Source organism: Pygocentrus nattereri, chromosome 5 (genome assembly GCF_015220715.1).
Source record: "Pygocentrus nattereri isolate fPygNat1 chromosome 5, fPygNat1.pri, whole genome shotgun sequence".
Lineage (NCBI taxonomy): Eukaryota > Metazoa > Chordata > Actinopteri > Characiformes > Serrasalmidae > Pygocentrus > Pygocentrus nattereri.
Window position 1 is genome coordinate 21,087,844 of NC_051215.1, and position 23,722 is coordinate 21,111,565.

General features: G+C 37.8%; 1 protein-coding gene across 1 annotated transcript in view; it reads right to left on the bottom strand.

Moving 5' to 3' along the window:
• The window catches only part of lhcgr (luteinizing hormone/choriogonadotropin receptor), a 36,744-nt gene that overhangs the window by 3,962 nt on the left and 9,060 nt on the right, over nt 1-23,722 (bottom strand). Inside the window, exons 2-10 of the mRNA XM_017702628.2 lie at nt 16,251-16,322; nt 11,738-11,812; nt 9,764-9,838; nt 7,936-8,010; nt 6,695-6,772; nt 4,387-4,455; nt 4,214-4,288; nt 2,316-2,501; nt 1,364-1,429 (exon numbers count right to left, since the gene is read on the bottom strand). Of these exons, the coding sequence (XP_017558117.1) occupies nt 1,364-1,429; nt 2,316-2,501; nt 4,214-4,288; nt 4,387-4,455; nt 6,695-6,772; nt 7,936-8,010; nt 9,764-9,838; nt 11,738-11,812; nt 16,251-16,322 (771 nt within the window). The remainder of the gene's footprint in view (nt 1-1,363; nt 1,430-2,315; nt 2,502-4,213; nt 4,289-4,386; nt 4,456-6,694; nt 6,773-7,935; nt 8,011-9,763; nt 9,839-11,737; nt 11,813-16,250; nt 16,323-23,722) is intronic.

Consider the following 23,722-nt stretch of genomic DNA (forward strand, 5'->3'; position numbering starts at 1 on the left):
TGAACCAATTTCATTCACAATGCATTGGTTGTCACTTTTTCTCCCATTCAAGTCAATCTATAAACAATGATTTGATTCAGCAATTTAGGCAACTTTAGAAATTATCTTAAAAGTATATTAAAAGAAATAAAAGTATTGATATAGTATAATAACCTAAAAGGCTCTCCCTGCTATTTCTTAGGCAAAAACAATCTAATTACTTCAGCAATGCTTATTGCAACAAAGCTGCTTCCAATGCTACACAGTCTAAACAGGCTAAATTGAGATGTCTCTGGTGTGGTTGAGCAAATGTCTAACAAATTTAAATAAAATCAAACCAGACAGCTGTTTTTTATGTTGCCTTGGTAACACTTTCTATGAATGTCATGTTTGTAAGCATCTATAAATACATTTATAATAGATTACAATGCATTCATAAGGCATTATGAACATAAATATTTATAAAAAGTATTACACTGAATTACATTTTATAGCCATGTTTATTATACATTATGAATTTTAAATATAATGCATTATAAGTAGTGTTAATAACATGTTATACCGTCAGTGCCAAAGAAGTCAGTCCTAGCCTGGAGGGCATAAAGATAAATACAGAGTGTATTACTCCCTCAGATTTCCAGTATTTTATTTCTCAGCGCTGGTGCTGTTAGACCTGCAAATTCAGGGCTTCAGTCCTGAATATTCAGATGCTCCAAACAGTGCTAATGTCTGCTAGAATTCTATTGGATTTGCAGTTAAGTTAGTGCCAGGCTAACGGTGGTGTACATTGACTTTCCAACATTGGGTAAAACACTAATGGCAGCACTAGTTTAAACTCTGACATTTGAAGCCTGTAATGAGCTTTATTTTGTATGTTTTAGTGTTTCAGTAAATCCTTCAGTAAATACTTCAACTTGAAGCCTCATTCTTAACACTGGAGGAGGCTTTAGTGCAGTATGCTTCACTTTATTTAGAGTGGACAAATACAGCTTATGAACTCTTATAATTTGTCATGAACAGTATTTATAATGCATTATGTAAACATTCATAATGCATAATAAGCACAACTATAACATGTAATGCATTTTTTTATATTAGTATTTATAAGCATGTTTATAATGCCTTATGAATGCATTATAACATGTTATGAATGTGTTTATAGATGCTTACAAATGTGGCATTCATAGAAAGCGGTACTTTACTGAAGATCCCTTGAAGGAGCATTTTTTAAAGTGTGTAATACAGGCAGTAAGTACAATTAGAAGAGCAGCAAATGAGAGTTACCTTGTTGCTTGATCAACTAGACACAATATTATAGTGAAGCAAACAATTTCATCTTTACCAGAAATGTAAAGTGATGCTGAAGTTCTATAATATTGCTTACATAGTTGACAGACTCTGCTCTTCACAAAATGAAGATCCGTTTCTCAGTACTGAAGATGGAGCTTCTCTGTTGGTAGAAATAGAGAACATCTCCCAAAATGTTAACACTGATATAGTTCTACCATTGAAAGTATTGCGCAAAAGTCAAAGACCCCCTTCATTTATTTTACTACCATTCAAAACTGTCTGGAGCCTCACTGAGAAACCATTAACACTCAAAGAACCATTTGCATGCTCAAAGGGTTCTTTGCACGGTGAAACTGGTTGATGAAGGACGTGTTGTATATGGTTCTATATACCATATGGTACCACCAAAATGGGTTCTGCTACTGTTACATTGTCAAGTTTATATCCATTAGAATGTTGCAAAATAGAACCCTTTTCAAAAAAGGTCCTGTATAGAACCATATATAACACCTTCTCCATCAATCTGAAGAACCATTTCACTATGCAAAGAACTAATGTAAATGGTTCTTTGAGTGCTCATGGTGGTTCTTTGCATGGTGAAAAGGTTCTTCGGATTGATGGAGAATGTTATGTATGTGGTTCTATGCAGCACATAAAAGCATTCTTTTATTGATACGTTGTTAAGTTTGTATATAGCAAAAGAACGCTATTTGGTGCTATATACAACCCTTTTCAAAAAGATTCTATATAGAACAATACACAACACATTCTCCATCAATCTGAAGAACCATTTCAACATGCAATCAACCACCATGAATACTTAAAGAACTATTTGTATGCTTAAAGGGCTCTTTGGATATTGAAATGGCTCTTCATATTGACAGAGAATGTGTTAAAACATGCAAGTGGTTCTTTGAGTGTTCATGGTTCTATACAGAACCACTGTCTTTACTAAAGAAACCATGAAGAACCATCTTTGTTAGGAGTGTAGTAATGATGAGCCACTGAATGGTGAATGAAGCATGGGTATTTAAAGGAACAGGAACCTGTCTGCATCCCAGCTGAGCAGAGCGCAGCAGTGGCTGGGGTAGGTGAGCTGAGCTTCTCTCAGGTTCTCCAGAATCTTCAGGGGAGGCAGCCTCTTCAGCGAGAATGCAGAGTGAGCCACCAGCTTCTGAACCGACTGCATTCCAACAGATGGCAACGTCTCCAGAGCTGTGGAGGACACGTCTCTACAACACAGCAACAGTGCAGTGAACGCAGCTTCTTCATATACAAACAAAGAGAAACTATAAATGCAGACAATAATTCAATAAATCAGCTTAGGCTGCTGTTAAACTCCTGCATTATCAACAGGCTTTACACAAAGACATATGTATTACAGAGACCACCATCTCATCTTATTTATTTTCGAGGCAAAGCAGTCATTAAGTACAAGTTGTTCATTTTTATTAGATATTGCTAAGGAGATTATTAAAAGCTGAGAAAACATGGTTCCTAACAACCACCTGGAAGAGCTGGTCGACCCCAAACCTGCCCCTATCAGACAAACAGCACTGAAAGCTTTCATCTTTGAGAGAGGAGAAAATCAAGCTGCTTCAGATCTGAAAACATCCACAGGTGTTTCTGTCCATCCTTCCACTGTGAGAAGACCACTCAGTGCTGTGGGTCTGAAAGGACGTGTAGCTGATCAAGAAGAACCTCACTGAGAAAAGGAGAAAGACACATCAAACAAAGAAGCTGAACGATGGACTGACCACCCCAGAGTCCAGACCTCAACACCACTGAATGGGTTTGATTAGTTCAGAAAATCATCAACCAGCTTCTAAGACTGAGCTTTGGAGGTGTGTCTGCAGATTCTTTGAGGAGCTGAAAGTGAGTCTCCTGAAAAGACTGGAAGCTGGAATAAAGGTGAAGAAGGACTCACTGATTTAGCTGTTGAGGCTTTTTTTTTGTTAAAAATGTGTTTTCTGCTTTTTTCTAAGGCTGCAAAATGAATAACTTGTATTTGTTGTTTTGTCAGGATATTAAATAAATGAACGGTGCTCACTGTACTATATGTCACATTTAGGCCCAGTCCTATTTCTTGTTTTTATGCCTAACCCTTGATTTCAAGTGTCTTTGCCCCTTGGAACTGAGTTACAGGGCAATGGTTGAAATATTCCCTCTGAAATTGGACCCTCAAATAAAAAGAGCATCACTTCATTAACAGCTGCTAGCGCTGCTCAGTAGGTGACCCTGCCCGTCTGCAGTGACAGCAGAGGAGGGTAAAGTTCAGCTCCTCACTGTTGGGCTTTAGTTACATTTAGGGCATCATATGCCTTCAAAGAGGGGGGCAATTATTTATTCATTATTCATTATTTATCACCCACCTCTAACTCTTCAGTGACATGAAGCTGAAGTCAGATATTCACCAGATTCTTGTTCGATTTTTCCTCTTCCACTTTAAATGATGCAGCAGTCACATTCTGGCACTTTAGGTGTCAGAACTGCTGGACTATTTAAGGTGGAATGGGAAAATTTGCCAGCTAGATACTGAGACATCAGCACTACTAGTGATTGTATATACTTATTATGAAGAAAATGACAATAATACTGAAACGACATTAAACTAGTATAATAATTAGTATAATAATAATAATAATAATAATAATATAATTTTTAACAGAGAAAATTCTCATGTGTGTGGCTTTCTTTGGTCTCTTGTTCAGCCAACATGTTGGATTTTCTTTTTTTCCTCATATCTCTCTGATTGGAGTCCCTGAAAAACCTCTGTTTGGAGTGTCATGTAGCCCCAACACTTCATCTGACCTCTCTATCTCAACAAGAATCAGGACACCCGACCCCACAGATGACAACACGCAAAACAGAAGGGTAGGGCTGAGTGGTAATGGCGAGGGGTAAAATGGGACTGGGCCTTACTCTTCTGCAGGGCAACACTTACAGTACAGTAGGGCCAGCAGCTCCTCTAAAGGCGTCTCTGTGGATTATTTGTAGGTTTCGGTTGTTCTTCAATATTCTAAGAAAAGGAACATGATTGTAAGGTGAGCGTAATTGTGTATTTGACATGTTTTTAGCAAAGGCACTGATGTAAATTCTAAAAAGGGCAGTATTTACAGTATGTCTAATTTTGTCCCGTTGAAGGCATGGCTTTGTATTTCTCTGAAGCCGTTGTTATAAAGGTTCCTAGAAAAGAGAAGAAGAGTGGCAGCCGCATCGTTAACACAGATACTTACTGCAACAATTTAAATAATGTTTGGTCTGTAAATCTGTTTTTAGCCAACATACAGTATCATCATAAAAAAAAAAACTGAGTTTGCTCTTCTAAATGCTTTAGACTGCTCATGGAGACCATCTCATCCTGCAGAGCGTAGGCCCAAGCTAACTAAGACCGGGATTTACTGCAGCATAAAATCCAGCGATAATCATACTGTCCCAACCCTAAAGGACAAATCCACCTTCAAAATTTCTGAATGATTAAATGTTTAAGATGTAAACGGAGTCGCTCAGAGAGGTTTGGTGTGAAACACTCTGTTCTAGATAAACTTACCGAGTCACAATTATTCACAGTGGTGGTGATAGGAACCAGATGTCCACCGCTAAAAGTTCCCTCACAGAAAGTTCCTAAATGAAATAGTTATGAATACGCTATTATTATTAGTAGTAGTCATATTAAATAGTGATGAATACAGTTAATAAATTAAAACTAAAATTGAACTAAAGGTTCTTCATGGAACATGATCCTCATATATTTCATATCAAAATGCTCCATTATCTTCATCACTACTTTCTAAACCTGCTGCAGCAGCTTCAGCAGCTGTAAACTCTCTGATGCCATTTCACACGAGTCTCTGATGTGGACTTAATGAAGAATGAAGGGTGTCCGGCATGACGGTCAGTCCTTAGTGGTTTCCTGAGTGTCCATCGGTCAGTTTCACACAGAATTTAGACAGACACACGAATCCATCAGTTCCACACGACGAGAGGCAGATGACATGTATCTCAGCCCCTCGTCATAGGCTCATAACTCTGGATGTGAGTCTCATATGATCTTCTGATGAGATGGAATGGAAAGGGCGGCTCTACGGATTCAGGAAGGGTTTGAACTGGATTTCTGAGCTGGATCATCACAAAGATGCAGACATAGAATTTGACAGCTGCATTCATGGTTAATCCACAGGATTAAAATCATCAGATTTTCCACTATTTTACCATCATCAACATTACATATCATTGCTGGCGGAGTATATGTCCTTTTTTGGTGTTTTTAATTTTTTGACATAATCTGAAAATAACTGCTTTTTACATTTTGTGGAGAATTCATGATGACTGGTCCAATAGAAATGGTCTGAAATCACTTTATATTCATTTGCACTGGAAACAAAGAATGTTTTTTTTCATATGTTGGTGGTACTGGATGGTAAATAAAATGTCTATATTTGTGTTTTAGTCATGGCGACCCCTGGTTCCTATCAAGACATCTGAACCATTTCACACCAAACCGCTCTGTTTACATCTCACACACAGCGTTATGCAGAAACTTTGAAAAATGGTGAATTTTTTTTAAGTTTAAGAAATAAGTTTAAGACTGATTTATGTAAATGAGCTCTGTTCTGATTGGCTGCACTGTGTTATGCTTTATTCAAAAAGCCATTCACCAAACTAAATGGGCTGTAAGAAGCTTGTTCAGACTGGCTGGAACAAAACAGCATTAATATTGATCTGGAAAAAACTGATCAAACTGAGCTGAACCTGATATTGCGGCAGTTTTATGGCTCAGTCTGATTTGGTCAGACTCTGAAGATCAGACGACACGTTTGGTGAATGGCATTGGGTTCATTTCTGGCTGATTCCAGGTTGTTTATCTGTTCTTCTGTCACAGCTGCCGACTGAAAAGCTGCTCAGTGGTGATGACAATTTGGGAATTTAGTGTAAGGAGCTGGAGAATGAACTGCCGGCTGTGCAGTGAGTGGGCGGAGCTCTACCTCTGATGTAGCAACAAGCTGATCGTTAAGGAACAATAATTTGGAGGAAGGAACTGAACATTAAACCATATTAAACGCCGCGTTCACGGCCCAGTTTATTAATTTCTTACTTTATTTATTTAACTATTGTATTAAAGCAATAGAACACTCGAGGAGTGTGTTAACATCACAGCTGTGATGATCTACGGCGACCAAATCACAGTCGTGATGTTTTTTCGCAATAAAACACTCCACCTTGGGTTCTACTGCTTAAACATTGACTGTAATGAGGACTATGGAGTGAACTTTGCATGTAACTTCAAATTTCACCATTTCAGAAGAGCAAGAAAACTTGTTTTTCCATGATATGGGTCCTTTAATAATCTGGGCACACAAAGCAAATGTAAACAGATTCAATCTGTGTTTTGGTGATGGTTTGATTGACGCCATGATATACTCACATTGTGGTGTCTTCACTTGTCATTCCACTGAAGGCATTCGGTGGGACTGAGCGCAAGTGGAGGTTGTCACAGATATCACTAAAACATTAATATTAAATACACAATTACTATCATCACACTATCGACCATACAACATTGAATGTTCTGGAACCGTTTTTCTCCCACTGTCATTTTAGTAATATGTAAAAATATATATCCAAAATGTATGATATCAACACCTTACTGCAATGTATACAAATGACAAAAAGTATTTGTTTGTTATCATATTTTTTCAATTGTATATAGTTTTATTAAAGGTCTCTGATATAACTAAATACACAGGAGCTGAACGAATGGTACTGACTTTACAGTAAACATATACATCTGCAATCAGATTCTCACACACAATGTACTTCAAATAAACAAGACATCAGGTCAGAACTGCGTATCAATGCCTACGGACCCTTTCTGGTGCCCTATAGAACAATTTTCAAAAAAGGTTCTTTATAGAACCATGTGCAACACATTCGACATAAATCTGAAGAACATTTCACCAGGCAAAGAATTACTTAAGCATACAAATTGCTCTGTACAGAATGCATGGTTCTAAACCATTGTCTTTACTAAAGAACCCTTGAAGAACCATTTTAAAGAGTGTACATACCTAAAAAGATTTTTGGTAAGGGTTCTGTAGTAAAAAAAAAAAACAGGAATGCTCAAGAACCCTTTGCATGACTAAAGGGGTCTTTGTGTCATGAAATGGTTGTTCAGATTGATGGAGAATATGCTGTAGATGCACACTCAAGAAAGATGCTTCTTCAAGGGTTCTTTGGCAAAGAAAATGGTTGTATATAGAACCATGAACACTGAAAGAACCCTTTGCATGATTAAAGGGCTCTTTGCATCATGAAATGGTTGTTCAGATTGATGGAGAATGTGCTGTAGATGCACACTCAAGAAAGATGGTTCTTCAAGGGTTCTTTAGTAAAGTAAAGGGTTCTATATAGAACCATGAGCACTCAAAGAACCCTTTGCATGATTAAAGGGCTCTTTGCATCTTGAAATGGTTCTTCAAATGGATGGAGAATATGCTGTAGATGCACACTCAAGAAAGATGGTTCTTCAAGGGTTCCTTAGTAAAGAAAAGGGTTCTGTATAGAACTTGTCTTTTTAAGAGTGTGCCATTTGCCATGAACTTCACTTGTTTGCTGTCCATTTTTCCAGCTGGGCCAATATGTGACACCATGTGACTCAGAACTCACAGCATGAACGAAGCTTCGAGAGATGAGATGGACGTCAGGTCAGGAAATGCAGCAATCCCAGTGTTGGAGATGCTCCTGTGGAAATGAGAAACAGTGGAACTTATCAAAACCAAAATAACATGGTAAACACCAATCTGCCTGTCCTTCAGGATGGTGTCGTACTCAGGCTGGAGTTGTTTGTGTTTTAATGGGGGCTGTGAAGATTAGCAGTGGGTCCTTGGAAGAAGAGTTAAACAGACTTTTGTCTAAACACTTCAGCCAATCACACACAAATCAGGTCAGAGTAAGAAAGAGAGGAGCAGATCTTCCTTTACTTGGTTGTTTATATTGAAAAATATATAACAGTCCTGTATTTCACATCATCTATTCACCGCCCAGTTCAGTACTGGTTTAAACTGCCCTCGACCACTTAGCCTCATCATTCCCAAGGGAATCCCCAAGGGAATCTGTGACACCACATTTAGTTCTGTTCCTTTACTGTTTTAGCTCAAGTGAAGTATTAAATATCTATTTATAATGCATTTACAACCCCAATTCCAATGAAGTTGGGACGTTGTGTAAAACATAAATAAAAACAGAATACAATGATTTGCAAGGCCCGCTGGCCGACGTGAACCAGGACCCGCATGTTCTGGATTGATCTGCAATCAAATCATAGTGTGACAGTTTAACAATGAAATCCTTTTCAACCTATATTCAACTGAATACACTACAAAGACAATATATTTCATGTTCAAACGGATAAACTTTATTGTTTTTTGCAAATATTCACTCATTTTGAATTTGATGCCTGTAACACACATCGCCAATAACATAACATCCCTTTCACCGTGATGTTAAATACACATGAGCTGAATGAACGGTACTGACTTTACATTAACCACGCATGTCTGCAATCAGACTCTCACACTCAATGTACTTCAAATAAACAAGATATGAGATCAGAACTGAGTATCAATACCAACAGCCCTCTCTTCTGTCCTGTTAAAGGATCATTTGATCAGATTTAAAATGAAGATCATTTTAATCATAAAATGAACTCATTTCTAAAGCTATCAGACAGTGAAGAGCATCAGACAGGATTCTGGATACTTTCATACATTTTCAGATGGAGCTGATAAACACATTTACATACAGTTATTTCTCTTTGATACATTTCTTTGTGTAATATTTCCCCATATATTTTAAAATAAATGCATTTTAAAATATATTTGGTTAATATGGCACAATATTCTGAAACACAGTTTAGTGTTTGGAATGTGTTTCAACATCAACTGACATGTATTTGTAAAGTATTTCAAATGCCCATATATTTTTTTCCATATGGATGAGTGTGTCCTGTTTGAATGACCAGTCCTTTACATTACATTACATTACATTACATTACATTACATTACATTACATTTAGCAGACGCTTTTATCCAAAGCGACTTACAAATAATGAGGTACATAGAACAAACATAGTCAGGCCTTAAAGGAGGCCAAAGGGTAATAGTGGGTAGAGAAGGGAAGGAGGGCAAGAAGGAGATGAGGTTGGTAGTGGTTAGATTGCAAGAGGCGATTAGAGTAAGTGCTCCCTGAAGAGCTCTGTCTTCAGGAGTTTCTTAAAAATAGCGAGGGATGCCGATGCTCTGATAGTCCTCCCCTTCCTCTGAGATTGGCCACTCATGTAATGCAGATGTGACACAGGTCTGAGTGGTGAATCGAACTCAGGGCCTCAGAATGTTCAGCATTCTTTAGGAAAGTCTCCAGCAGCTGGAATTATGCAAAAACATTTGCACCCCTGAAATATGATGGAAAGCCTTTTCAGAAGACATAAAGCACTTACAGATATCTCAGCTTGGGAAGGTTACTGAAGGCCCGCTGGCCGATGTGAACCAGGCTCCGCGTGTTCTGGATAGATCTGCAATCAAATCATAGTGTGACAGTTTAACAATGAACTACATGTCTTTAATAAAGGAATCATACTAGCAGCACACATGATTCACATCCGAGGAGCATCAAAATACACTGCAGAAATGATCTGAGTGAGTGGAAGCATCTCAAGTGCAGACAATATATCTAAATTGTCTCATTGTGAGATTATTGTATGAACACTATAAGATTATTTAACTCATTTCAATTCATTTAGTCCTATGAAAGTGTCTTATTTCACTGGCAGATCATTTTACTAGTTTGAGGCATAATTTTATGAAACTGGCAAAATTATCTTCATTATTTCTCGAAACAAGTAAAATGGTCTGCACCATAAAATTGCTTAAAAGATGTAAAAATTTCTGGAAATAAGTGTAATAATCTAACAACACCCTGACACTGATTTCATAACGAGAAATATTAGATATAGTGGCTAAATTTCAGATGTCTTCACTTCCTACGATATCACTTTTTGCGGTGTAGAACCATGAGCTCTCAAAAACCTTTGGCAAGACAGGGCTCTTTGCATCAAGAAATGGTTCTTCATGTTGGTGCAGAATGTGCTTTCGATGGTTCTATATCAAATGTTTTTAAAAAAAGCAGCTGAAAGTGAACTTCAATTCCAAACAAATCAGGCTTGTAACAGTAAACGTGTGAACCCTTTTGGGTGCTGAATAAATCCCTTTTTAGATTTTTAGACGCATTGCGATGCGGACGTAAACGATTCTAAATTGATTCATAAATGTCAAAAATCGATTTTCTAAATATTTAATATATGAAGTAATGTTGACAGAACATAAAAGGTGGAACTTGGGTAAATGTAACTGTGGCACCATTTAAGGTGGAACAGGAAAATTCAAAAGAGGTGAGGCTTCATCTTCGCAACTTTTTTGAGACAGTCTCTCATTACAGATTTAACGTACCAGGAAACCAACCGTGCTGCTTATAAATGCCAATAAGTCCATTCGTCTCTATGTATTTATGTATATGTATGTCTTTTCATAGCTGCTGGCGAGTTGAGACTTTGCTGCTATGTGACCTGCAGTCTTTTTGGTTGTTGAGAACCAGGGCTTTCGTGCTATGCTGCGCACTTTGGAGCCGAGATTCAGCGTCCAGTATCGAAAATATTTTACTGACACAGCAATGTTCAATGTTCAATATTTTACTGACACAGCAATGTTCAATGTTCAATATTTTACTGACTCAACAATGTTGAGATATCCAACATATCCAAACTATATTTCCTATGTAAGCCTACATAAGCCCCCAAAGGGGAACTGCACCTATTTTTCAAAATTCCCACATAATTCAGTGTTTGAGGTGTAAACAGAGAGATTCAGAGTGGTTTGATGTGAAATGGTTCAGATGTCTTTATAGTGGTGGTGATAGGAACCAGGGGTCGCCATGACCACAACACAAATATAGACATTTTATTTATCATTCAGAACCACCAGTGAACCTACACGAGTCTTCTGAGTTTATATGGAATGTTGATGATGGAAAATAGTGGAAAATCTGGAGTAATACATTTTCTTTGGGGACTATTTTGCCTCACGGTGCCCTGCATGTATCCCTCCACCATGAATGGGGTTTAAAAATGCTTTTCAGACCAAAATCTTCTCAAAACTGGAGCTGGTTTCAAGCACATTTCTTCAAACAAGCAAAATTATCTGCCAATATAGTATAATTTACTTAATCAAATGACTTAAAACAAGTAAAAAATATTTGGAAATAACTTACACAATCTTAAATTAAGCTTACAACAATCTCAAAGGGAAATATTAGACATGGATTGTTTCTCAGAAGCCACATTTCAGTTGTTTTGAGATTCGGTCTGATTTCTACACATGAAATAAAAATATGTTGCTGGTCTTTAAGTCACACTTACATCTCTGAGAGGTTGAGGAGGCTGTTGAAGGCCTGAGTCTCAATGTTCTCGAGAGTGACGCTCTGAGCAATTTCTCTTAAAACACAAGATAAAAACATTCAACATTTACAGCATTTATATCTGGAATGACATTAAAACCACCACCGTGTGCATTTTATCGGATCCACTTATTATATACTATATACTATATTATTGCACTTTGTAGTTCTACAGTTACAGACTGTAGTCCATCTGTTTCTCTGATACTTTGTTAGCCCCCTTTTACCCTGTTCTTCAGTGATCATGACCCCCATGGACCCTCACAGAGCAGGTACTATTTGGGTGGTGGGTCATTCTCAGCACTGAAGTAACACTGATGTGGTGGTGGTGTGTTAGTGTGTGTTGTACTGGTGTGAGTGGATCAGACACAGCAGTGCTGCTGGAGTGTTTAAACATCTCAGTGTTGCTGCTGGACTGAGAATAGTCCACCAACCAAAAACATCCAACAGCGTCCTGTGGGCAGCGTCCTGTGACCACTGATGAAGGACAAGAGGATGTCCGACTTAAACTGTGCAGCAGCAGATGAGCTATCGTCTCTGACTTTACATCTACAAGGTGGACCGACAAGGTAAGAGTGTCTAATAGAGTGGACAGAGATTGTTTAAAAACTCCTGCAGTGCTGCTGTGTCTGATTCACTCAGCCCAGCGCAACACATCTGCTCTGTTTTGTGACTGGTCACACATCTGTCTTTGGGGCTTTAGCATTTTATTTTAAAAAAATCACAAAAGAGAAGAGCAGAGCCGTATAAACATACTGCTGTTGTCGGAACAAAACCTTGTATCTCCAAAATGGTAACTTTACAGGATGAGAAAAAAACCTACTTTGCTGTTAATGTAAGTCAATGTGACCAGACGTATTCCAAGTAATTTTGGGTCGTTTCTTTAGGTCGATTCATTATGAAATTTACACACAATGTAAAGAGCAACAGTCATTTTCAAATCATGTCAAAAACCGAAAAACGAAAACGATACAAGGTTTTCCGACAACAGTGATATGGATGATTCTACTGAACTGGTTTAAAGTCAGAGCTCAACCACATTTGGGACTTTTATCTGACTTTAGACTAAAATCCTTTTGCTCTGAGTGACTTTAAACATTAATTATGATCTAATGATTAAACGATACAATTTATCTCTATCAAAACAATCATAACTCTACTCAAACCTTACCAAATATTTCAGTCGTGACATTTTGAGCTCAAAAAAAAAAACTTTGAGCAGCTGTTCGCACAGATCATCATATTTTACATTAAAACACAAAAAAGTGCTGAACTGCAGAAAATATGGCAATTCTTAATGTTTCAGACTTTGGGACACATTTAATTCAAAATAATGGGATCTAACTGCTCACCGTGTAGCCATGAGGGACAGGGATGCAGCCTCACTTCCTGCTCTAAAATACAGGGACATGGCTAAAATAAGACCCCATAAATAGACTGAAACTCTTTTCGTAATGCTTCGTATTTTGTTGGCACAAAATTTTTAGAATGAAGTTTTATATAAAAAATTAAACCCATGAGAAATCCAAATCTTTCAACTAGATTTTAAAAAGGAATCAAAAAGATAATTTTAAAAACTACTTTGAAAAAAATGCCAAAAAGGGAGAATGTACTCTTTTCCCAAGTGTAAATTTAGGGTTTAGGGTTCGGGACAGACTTCTCTAACAGAAAGTACCCTATAGTCTACTGTAGTCATGCATCATTCTGTAGTCCTCGTTATGCCCATATTAGGAATTCCGGGTCTGAGCTCCAGTTCTCTATGGGCCAGAATGAATAGGGTCGTCATCAAAAAGTCGTCTCTAGGGCCCCCTGTGTTAAATAAAAATATTCAGAACCTGATACGTTGCATCCTGTGAACATTCTTCTCTCGAATGCCACTGGATCCTCTGAATTACGAGGTCGTTAAAGTGCTGTAATACTAATATTGCTACATGTGAGCAAAAGGTACTGCACATCAGTTTGATGTCATTAAGCTACACTAAACTAAGGCAGGCTGTGGTGCTGCTCAGTAGCTGTGCTACCTTGTAAAAATATTCTACTGTAGCGCAAATTTACAGATATACCCGTAAAAAAAATCTCTAGGTGAGAGATTCTGACAGGCTAAAACTCCTCATCAAAAATACTACCAGCATTAAAACTACGAGGCTGAATTCAGCTCCTTTTTCGAAGCTTCTTGTTCGAATTTTTCCATCCCACCTTAAATAGGGCAGCAGTTCAGAACGTGACTGCTGCACCACTTAAGGTGGAATGGGAAAAGTCGAACAAAAAGCTGGCAAATATCCTGAGAAAATCTTCTAGGTAAAATGTGACTGGCATTAAAATACTAAAGAGGATATGCTGAAAGCCTAAATCAGTTTATCATGGGGTGAGCAGTGAGTCTGTACTGGATCGGCCTGAGTGCAGGTCAGTTTATAGATCTTTTTAAAATGAGCAGAAGGAGAGATCTATGGTACATCAGAATCAGATGACCGAACTTCTCACCCTATCTCTAAGGGAGAGTCCAGACACCCTGTGGATGAAACTAATTTCGGCCGCTTGAATTCGCAACCTTATTCTTTCGGTCATTACCCAAAGCTGATGACCATAGGTGAGGGTGGGAACGTAGATCGACTAGTAAGTCGAGAGCCTTGCCTTATGGCTCAGCTCTTTCTTTACCATAACAGACCGGTCTCCCGCTCCCTTTTACCATCACTCGTGAACAAGACCCAGAGATACTTAAACTCCTCTACTTGAGGCAAGAGCTTATCCCCGACCTAGAGAGGGCTCTCCACCCTTTTCCGCCTGAGAACCATGGTCTCGGATTTAGAGGTACTGATTCTCATCCCGGCCGCTTCACACTTGGTTGCAAACCGATCCAGCGAAAGCTGAAGTTCACGGCCTCATGTCCCCAATAGGACCACATCATCTGCAAACAGCAATGATGTGACCTTGAGGTCACCAAACCGGACACCCTCCATCCCTTGACTGCGACTAGAAATTCTATCCATAAAAATTATGAATAGAATCGGTGACAAAGGGCAGCCCTGACGGAGTCCAACTCTCACTGGGAACGAATCTGACTTACTGCCGGCCATGCGAACCAAAGCACCTCCCACAGAATACCCTGGGGAACACAGTTGAATGCCTTCTCCAGATCCACAAAAAACATCTGGACTGGTTGGGCAAACTCCCATGAACCCTCTAGGATCAAGAGTTGGTCCAGTGTTCCATGACCAGGGCGGAACCCGCACTGCTCCTCCTGAATCCGAGGTTCGACTATAAGCTGGACTCTCTTCTCCAGTACCCCTGCATAGACCTTACCAGGGAGGCTGAGGAGTGTGATTCCCCTGTAGTTGGAACACACCCTCCGGTCCCCTTTTTAAAAAGAGTCACCACCACCCCAGTCTGCCAATCCAGTGGCACTGCCCCCAATGTCCATGCAATGTTGAAAAGGCGTGTCAGCCAAGACAGCCCCACAACATCCAGAGCCTTGAGGAACTCGGGACGGATCTCATCCTCTCCTTCCACCGCCCAATGACGTCTTCAGTCGAAGTCAGCAGCACACCATCTGCACTATATACAGTGCTAGTGGCACACTGCTTTCCCGTTCTGAGTCGCCTGACGGTTTGCCAGAATCTTTTCGGAGCCAACTTAAAGTCACTTTCCAAGGCCCCACTAAACTCCTCCCACACCCGGGTTTTTGCCTTAATGAACTTGTAATGATAAAAACTTTATTATCTTGAGATCACAAGATAAGTAACTCATGATAACAGTTTTGCTATTGTGAGATCACAAGATAATGAACTTATGATAATAACAACTTTATCTTGAGATCACAAGATATTTAACTTGTGATAACAGCTTTGATATCTTGAGATGACGAGATAATGAACTTGTGATAATAACAACTTTGTTATCTTGAGATCACAAGACAATTAACTCTTGATTAATAGCAACTATGTTATCTTGAGATCACAGGATAGTTAACTCGTTATAACAGCTTTGATATCTTGAGATCACAAGATAATGAACTTGTCATGATAAAAACTTTGTTATCTTACTATCATAAGATAATTAAGTCGTGACAACTTTGTTATCTTGATATCACAAGTTAGATAAGTTGATTAAGATAACAAAACAGAAAATTATAACTACCTATTGGCTTCTCTGGAGTCATGTAAAAACAAGCACACATGATTCTTTAGTTCAAAGGTTATTATTATTATTATTATTATTATTATTATTGTATTAGTAGTTGCAGTCCTCATAATCAGGGGTTGCTACAGCACCCTCCGCACCCCTAACTTCTGGTCCCTACTGGAGTTCAGTTGTGTAACGAGGAGCGAGGACTAGGGATACCAAAACAAAGAAGCACGTGGACAATCAAAAGGTAAACAAAAAGCACATGGGGGAGTGGGAGGAGCCAAACATGACAAGTTGCTATCGGGAGATTTAGTGCTGTGGCAATAAGAAAACAAAGAGTGACAGATACTCACATTCGCTTCACACCTCTCAGTCCGTCAAAGCTGAGACTAAGAATACTCTTCAGGTGGATGTAGTTCAGAACACTGAAATAAAAAACACACAAAGTTAGACAGAAATGTTCCACAACTAGCAAGAACTGAGTATGGTTCCATTACAGGCCAGCAGAGATTACAGGACAAGATCCAGAGTTCAGTAAAGTCTGCAGGACAAAGGTCTGGAAAGAATGGTACAATAATCTGTGAATCTTATTCATTTTCCCAAAAGCCTACAGAGCTGCACAGAAACCAGAGGCCACCTTTCATTTAATCTCCAGTCAAAATGGCCATGAAGTGTTTAGTGAGTCACTCTTTACCTTCATTCCAGCTTCCACTCTTTTCAGGAGACTCATTTTCAGTTCCTCAAAAAATCTGCAGACACGTCTCCAAAGTTCAGTCTTAGAAGCTGGTTGATGATTTTCTGAAGTGATCAAACCCATTTAGTGGTGTTGAGGTCTGGACTTCTGGGGTGGTCAGTCCATTGTTCAGCTTCTTTGTTTGATGTGTCCGTCTCCTTTTCTCAGTGAGGATCTTCTTGATCAGCTACACATCCTTTCAGGCCCACAGCACTGAGTGGTTTTCTCACAGTGAAAGGACTGGCAGAAACACCTGTGGATGTTTTCAGATCTGAAGCAGCTTGATTTTCTTCTCTCTCTCAGAGATGAAAGCTTTAAGTGCTGTTTGTCTGATGGGGGCAGTTTTGGGGTTGACCAGCTCTTCCAGGTGGTTTTTAGGAGCCACATTTTCTCTGTAGCTTTTAATCAGTTTGTGAACTAAAGTTTCCTGTTTTTTCACCTTGTCTGTCTCCTTCATTATGCAAACAGATTACCTCATATCTAATCTTCTCACAAATATCTACTTGTTGGTCCTTTTGCTGGAAACTGACTAAATCAAATGGTGGTCTTTATCATTTACTCAGTACTGTATAGTTCCTAGAACATTAGGGATGTAAATCCTGTACGGTTCAGGTGAAACACATATAAATGCCCAAGTATTAAAGTGTGCTTAAGTACAAAGCCTATGAAAAGTCAAATTCCTGTCTGATTACTGATGGACTCATAAAAGGACATCATTAAGGTAGCCAATACAGTGTTAGTGTGCTAAACAGTACTAAAGCACCTAAAAAACACCATTTACCTCTAAAAACACAGGAAAACACCAATATCCTCTACAAAACCCAATCAACCTCTAAATAAAATACCTAAAAAATATAAAAGTACCTACAAAAGATTATTATCCTCTTAAACCTAACTAACTTCTGAAAGACACCTAAACAACACCATTAACCTCCAAAAAAACACCCCAAAACATCATTATCCTCTAAAAAAAACCTAGATAAAAACACAGAAAAACATCATCATCATCTAAAAAAACTAAAACCCACCTAAAAAACACCATTATCATCTAAAAAAATTAAATCACCTGAAAAACACCATGATCATCTAAAAAGAAAAAGAAAAACCACCTGGAAAACACCATTATCATCTAAAACACCTAATACCCACCTGAAAAACATTATCCTCAAAAAAAAACTAAAAACCACCTGAGCAACACAAAAAAGAAGAAACATAAAAACCACCTGAGAAACATAAAAACACTGGAAAAACACAATTGTCATCTAAAATAAAACCTAAACCCACCAGAAAACCATGATTACTAACTACAAAAACCTAAAATCCACCTGAAAAACATCATAATCCTCTACAAAACCCTAAAGACCCAATTCACCTCTGAATAAAACACCTAAAAAACACAATCCTCTTAAAAACACCTAAAAAACACCAATAACCTCTAAAAACACCTAATAAACACTGTAAACTTCTAAAACCCCCTACAAAACATCATTATCCTCTTAAACACCACTAACTTCTGAAAGACACCTAAACAACACCATTAACCTCCAAAAAAAACCAAAACACCCAAAAACTACATTATCCTCTAAAAAACCCCCTAAGAACCAAAAAATAACATGACAAATACCATTGTCCTGTAAAACAAAACTAAAAAAACACCTGAAAAACACCATTATCCTCTAAAAAACCCAAAAAATAACATGAAAAATACCATTGTCCCCTCAAAAAACCCTACAAGACCTAAAACCCACCTGAAAAACATCACTGTACTCTAAAAAAATCTAAAAACCACCTGGAAAACGCCAATATCCTCTAAAGAAAACTAAAAACAACCTTAAAAACAACATTACCCTCTAAAAAAATAAAATGTCAATGTCAATGTCAATTTATATGTCATTTATAGAGCACATTTTACACAACTTTAGTTTACCAAAGTGCTGCACAATTACAAACCTTAAACACAGTACTAGTAAAAACAATTTAAAAGAGATAAAACAAATTACATAAAAGCCATGGAATAGTAATAAGCTTTATTGACTAGATTTAAAACGTGACAAAGTGGGTGCCAATCGAATCTGCAGTGGCAGCTCATTCCACAGTTTCGGGGCAGCCACAGCAAACGCTCGGTCCCCCCTCTGTTTCAACCTCGACTTGGGGACCACCAGCCGAAGCTGATCGGCAGATCTTAGGGCCCGTGCCGGAACATAAGGCACAAGCAATTCAGCCAAATAACTAGGAGCTAAGCCATGCAGAGACTTATACACTAAAAGCAAAAGTTATACTGTATTCTAAAAACAACTGGGAGCCAATGGAGTGAAGCCAGTACCGGAGTAATATGTTCTTTCCAGGATGTACGTGTTAAAAGCCACACTGCAGCATTTTGCACCAACTGTAGCTTAGCAACCAATGAATGACCAGCACCAGTGTATAGTGAATTACAATAATCGAGCCTTGTGGAAATAAATGCATGAATTACTATCTCAAAGTCTGAGAAAGATAAAAATGGCTTAACTTTGGATAGCTGTCTGAGTTGGTAAAAACTGGACTTAACTACTGCTTTTATCTTCTTGTCAAATTTAAAACCCTCATCGAATATAACACCCAGATTTTTGACCGAGGTCTGAATAAAAGTCTGCCATTGGCCTAGGTTCCATTGTGGACTACATGAAGGTCTCTCCTGACCAAATAGGAGAATTTCTGTCTTGGCCTCATTTAGATTTAAAAAGTTTAAAGCCATCCATGCCTTTATTTCCACGAGGCAGCTCAGTAGAGTGGTCAAGGATGTAGTATCCTCTTTCTTTAATGGTAAATAAATCTGGGTATCATCAGCGTAACAATGGAAGGAGATCCCATATTTTCTAAAAATAGCCCCCAATGGCAGCATATACACTGTCAATAAAAAGGTGCCCAGGATTGAGCCCCGGGGAACCCCACATGAGAGAGATGCTGCAGATGAGAGGGCCTCCCCACTACTAACGACAAAACTCCTGTCAGATAGATAAGACTGGAACCACTTTAAAGCAAGGCCTTTAATACCAGCGGAACTCTCCAAACGCTCAACAAGGATATTACGGTCAATTGTATCGAAGGCAGCTGTTAAACCTAAAAGAATAAGAATAGCACAGTTACCTGAGTCTGTAATCATTAGCAAATCATAAAAAAATTTCAAAAGGGCTGTTTCTGTGCTGTGGAGTGCTCTAAAGCTAGATTGGAAAATCCCATAGATTTGGTTTCTGTCTAGGTAAGGTTTCAGCTGTAACAATACAACTTTCTCTAAAATTTTTGACATAAAAGGAAGTTTGGAGATAGGCCTGTAATTAGAGAGCACAGACAAATCCAAACTAGGCTTTTTGATGATTGGATGGATCAATGCCTTTTTCAAATAGGTGGGAACTGTTGCTGTGCTTGGGCTACTATTAATGATGGCTACGACCTCAGGCCCTATAGTGTCAAAGACTTCCTTAAAAAATCGAGAATCCAAAGCATCTAAAAGGCAGGAACTCGTTTTCAATTGCCCAACAATTCCTTTCAATTCCAAGAAGGTGACAGGCTCAAACTGCTCAAAGACAGTAGGACAAGTCACTAAGACAGGGGGAGCAAAGGAGGTACATTTAATAGCCGATGTTAGGTTTGTGATTTTCTCAGTGAAAAACTGTGAAAATGTTTCACAAATGTTTACAGAGGATTTGAGGTATGCAGGGTTTTTAATGTTCAGAGCAGAATCTATGGTCTTAAACAGTGCATGAGGTTTATGGCTGTTCTTTTTGACAATGGTGGAAAAATATGAGACTTTTTCAGCTTTCATAGGATACCTGTAGTTTATCCTTTTTACATTTCCGTTCTGCTTTTCTACATTCTTGCCTGGCCACACGAGTAGTGGAGTTTAGGTATTCGGCACGATTTTAAAAAAACACATGATAAACACCATTATCCTCTAAAAAAACCAAAAACCAACTAAAAAACACCATTATCCTCCAAGAAACATAAAAACCACTTGAAAAACACTATTATCCTCTAAAATTCACAAAAATCACCTGAAAACAACATTATCCTCCAAATAAAAACTAAAAACAACCTGGAAAAAATCATTGTCCTAAAAAAAAGCTAAAAACCACCTGAAAAACACCAATGTCCTCCAAAGGAACTAAAAAACACCTGAAGAACACCACTATCCTCTAAAAAAATGCAATTATCCTCTAAGAAACACCTGAAAAACACTATTATCATCTAAAATACACAAAAAACACCTGAAAACATCATTATCCTCCAAATAAAAATTAAAAACCACCTGAAAAAAATAATTGTCTTCCAAAAAAACCTAAAAACCATCTGAAAAACATGATTCTCCTCTAAAAAAACTATAAACCACCTGAGATACACCATTATCCTCTAAAAACCTATAAAACACCTGAAAAACATCATTGTCCTCTAAAAAAACTAAAAACCACCTGAAAAACCCCATTATCCTCTAAAAAAAACCCTGAAAAACACTATTATCCTCTAAAACAAAACACCTGAAAAACACCTGAAAAACATAACTGTCCTCTAAAAAACCAAAAAACATCTCAAAAACACAATTATCCTACTACTAAAAACTTAAAAGCCACCTGAAAACACCATTATCATCTAAAAAAAACTAAAAACCACATGAAAAACATTATCCTCTAAAAAACCCCTAAAAAACACCACTAACCTCCCCTTTTGTGCAGTAAGCCCTAAGGCTACATGTTCTATCTGCAGAAGAAGCCCAGTGTAGAGGCTGGCGATGACTTGAAAGGAGCATCTATGAAACTGTTTCCAATTCATTCCAAGTCGTCACCATGTGTAGTGGGACATGACGCCACCAGTATGTGGCATGTGAATCTACGTGCAAGAAAGAACGCCTGGATTCAACTTCAAGTCAACATCACACACACATCCCACTAAAGTACACAAACCATGTACTTGAGTTAAATTTAGAGACACCCAAGGTAATATATTACTCCAGTAAAAGTAGAAGTTCCTCCCTTTAGACCTCCATTGAGTAAAAGTACTAAAGTATTTCCCTTCAAATATACTTAAGTATCAAAAAGTACACAGAAAGTACTAAAAGGTTAATCATGGCTCTGATGTCCTGTTATCATTTCTATAACAAGACTCGCTTCATGAACTCGTTTTAGGTGAAAATCCTCCAGTGTCTCTCTTGGTAAACCAGTCTTTTAATAGAAGGTCATTAATTAGTGACGCTGACGTCTATTAAAATGATCATAAGCACAAAACACTGAAGGTAAACAGTTTCCATCAGGGAGAACCGAGTGGCTCTGAAATCACTTTTTACAAACAAGCAAAGTTTCAGTTTAAGATTTATTTACAACTTTGTTCCAAGTTTAAGTTGAATAAAAACTGGCTTTAAACTCAGGATCACAAATGAGCTCCTTTACTATATTAATCTGTAGGTCTCTGTTCATAAATATAAACCAGCCCAAACTAATTTACTATAAAATGAAATGGTGTTTGTATAAATTCAGAAAAAAGACGCATCAGTCACGACTGCATATGTGGACATAATTCCATATTGTGCTCTATTTACACAAAGTTAGGTTAGTTCATCATTTATGTTGAATGGACTCTTTTTTTTGCTGCTGCGCTGATGTTGAACCGTGTGCTGCCCTGGGTCGGTATGACCAACAGGTCAAAACAAGTTCAAAACAAAGTGACCGCTGTGCCCTGATTGGTGCTCTGGCTTTGTGCTTCTTTTGTTTTGACATGTTACGTTTTTATACACACAGAAACCAAAAGGAACGATAGATTTCTCAAAATGTAGTGGAGGAAAAAGTCAGATATTAGACTTTGAAATGTAGTGGAGAGAAAGTAAAAATTGGCCAGAATGGAAAAACATCAGTACAGATACTCAAAAAAACTACTTAAGTACAGAAACCAATTACATTTACTTAGTTACTGGGCCACTGCTGGCCCACCCACACTAAAGTTTTGATGACTGTTTTCTGAGTGAAACACGATTAGGAATGCACCAAAACCATTGTTCCCTTCCAAACTGATACGTGATCTACAGGTACCTGCCGATACCAAGTACCAAGTACTATATATACAATACTCCATCATATATACTTCTTGAACAAAAAAGCAAATATTTGAAAAGTGAAACTGAATGAATAACCATCCACTGTTTTATCAATCCATAGCAGTCACTGGTGTTACCAATCCTCACTGGTGTTACACATAAGAAATGTATCACCAGAGACATTTTTAATGAAAATTAAATGAAAAAGAGTAAAGTTGGTCACACCAGTGACTTCAGCTGAAGGCTTCATAAGAAATCATGAGCTAAATGAGAAAATCTCTGAAAACTGAAAGACATAGTGGGCTCACCATGTGCCTTTCTTCATATATCCTCAGAAAACAAGTAAAAGAAATTCGAGTGACATCATCAGTGTGACTTTTATTTAAAAATAAGAGTTTTTGTTACGCGGTAACACCAGTGACACAACTCATGTGAACTTTTATTATATATAATATAATATTTATTTGGCGTCTTTGTCATTTAAATCATATATTTCATAGTCATGTATAGATTATAGTAATTAAAATTGCAGAAAATTGTGTTTTTATCTTCAAAATATGGCCTCAGCCTTTACACACGACTGTGAGGACGAGCTCTTCTGTGGTGCTTGGAATATTCTATATGATTCATTTATAAACCAATATTGATAAATTGAGGCTCAAGAAGGTGAAACTGCTAAAAAAAGGTATTACTTTATTTTGAAATATAAATAAATTGTAACCCTAAAATGGTTTTCAATGTAATATCTGTAAACGCTAGGGACACAAAAATGGATGTGTTTTATATATATATATATATATATATATATATATATATATATATATATATATATATATATATATATATATATATATAAAACACACTTATACACACACACTATATTGCCAAAGGTATTCGGTCATCTGCCTTCACACGTATATGAACTTGAGTGACATCTCATTCTTAGTTCATAGGGTTTAATGTGAAGTCAGCCCACCCTTTGCAGCTGTAACAGCTTCAACTCTTCTGGGAAGGCTTTCCACAAGGGTTAGGAG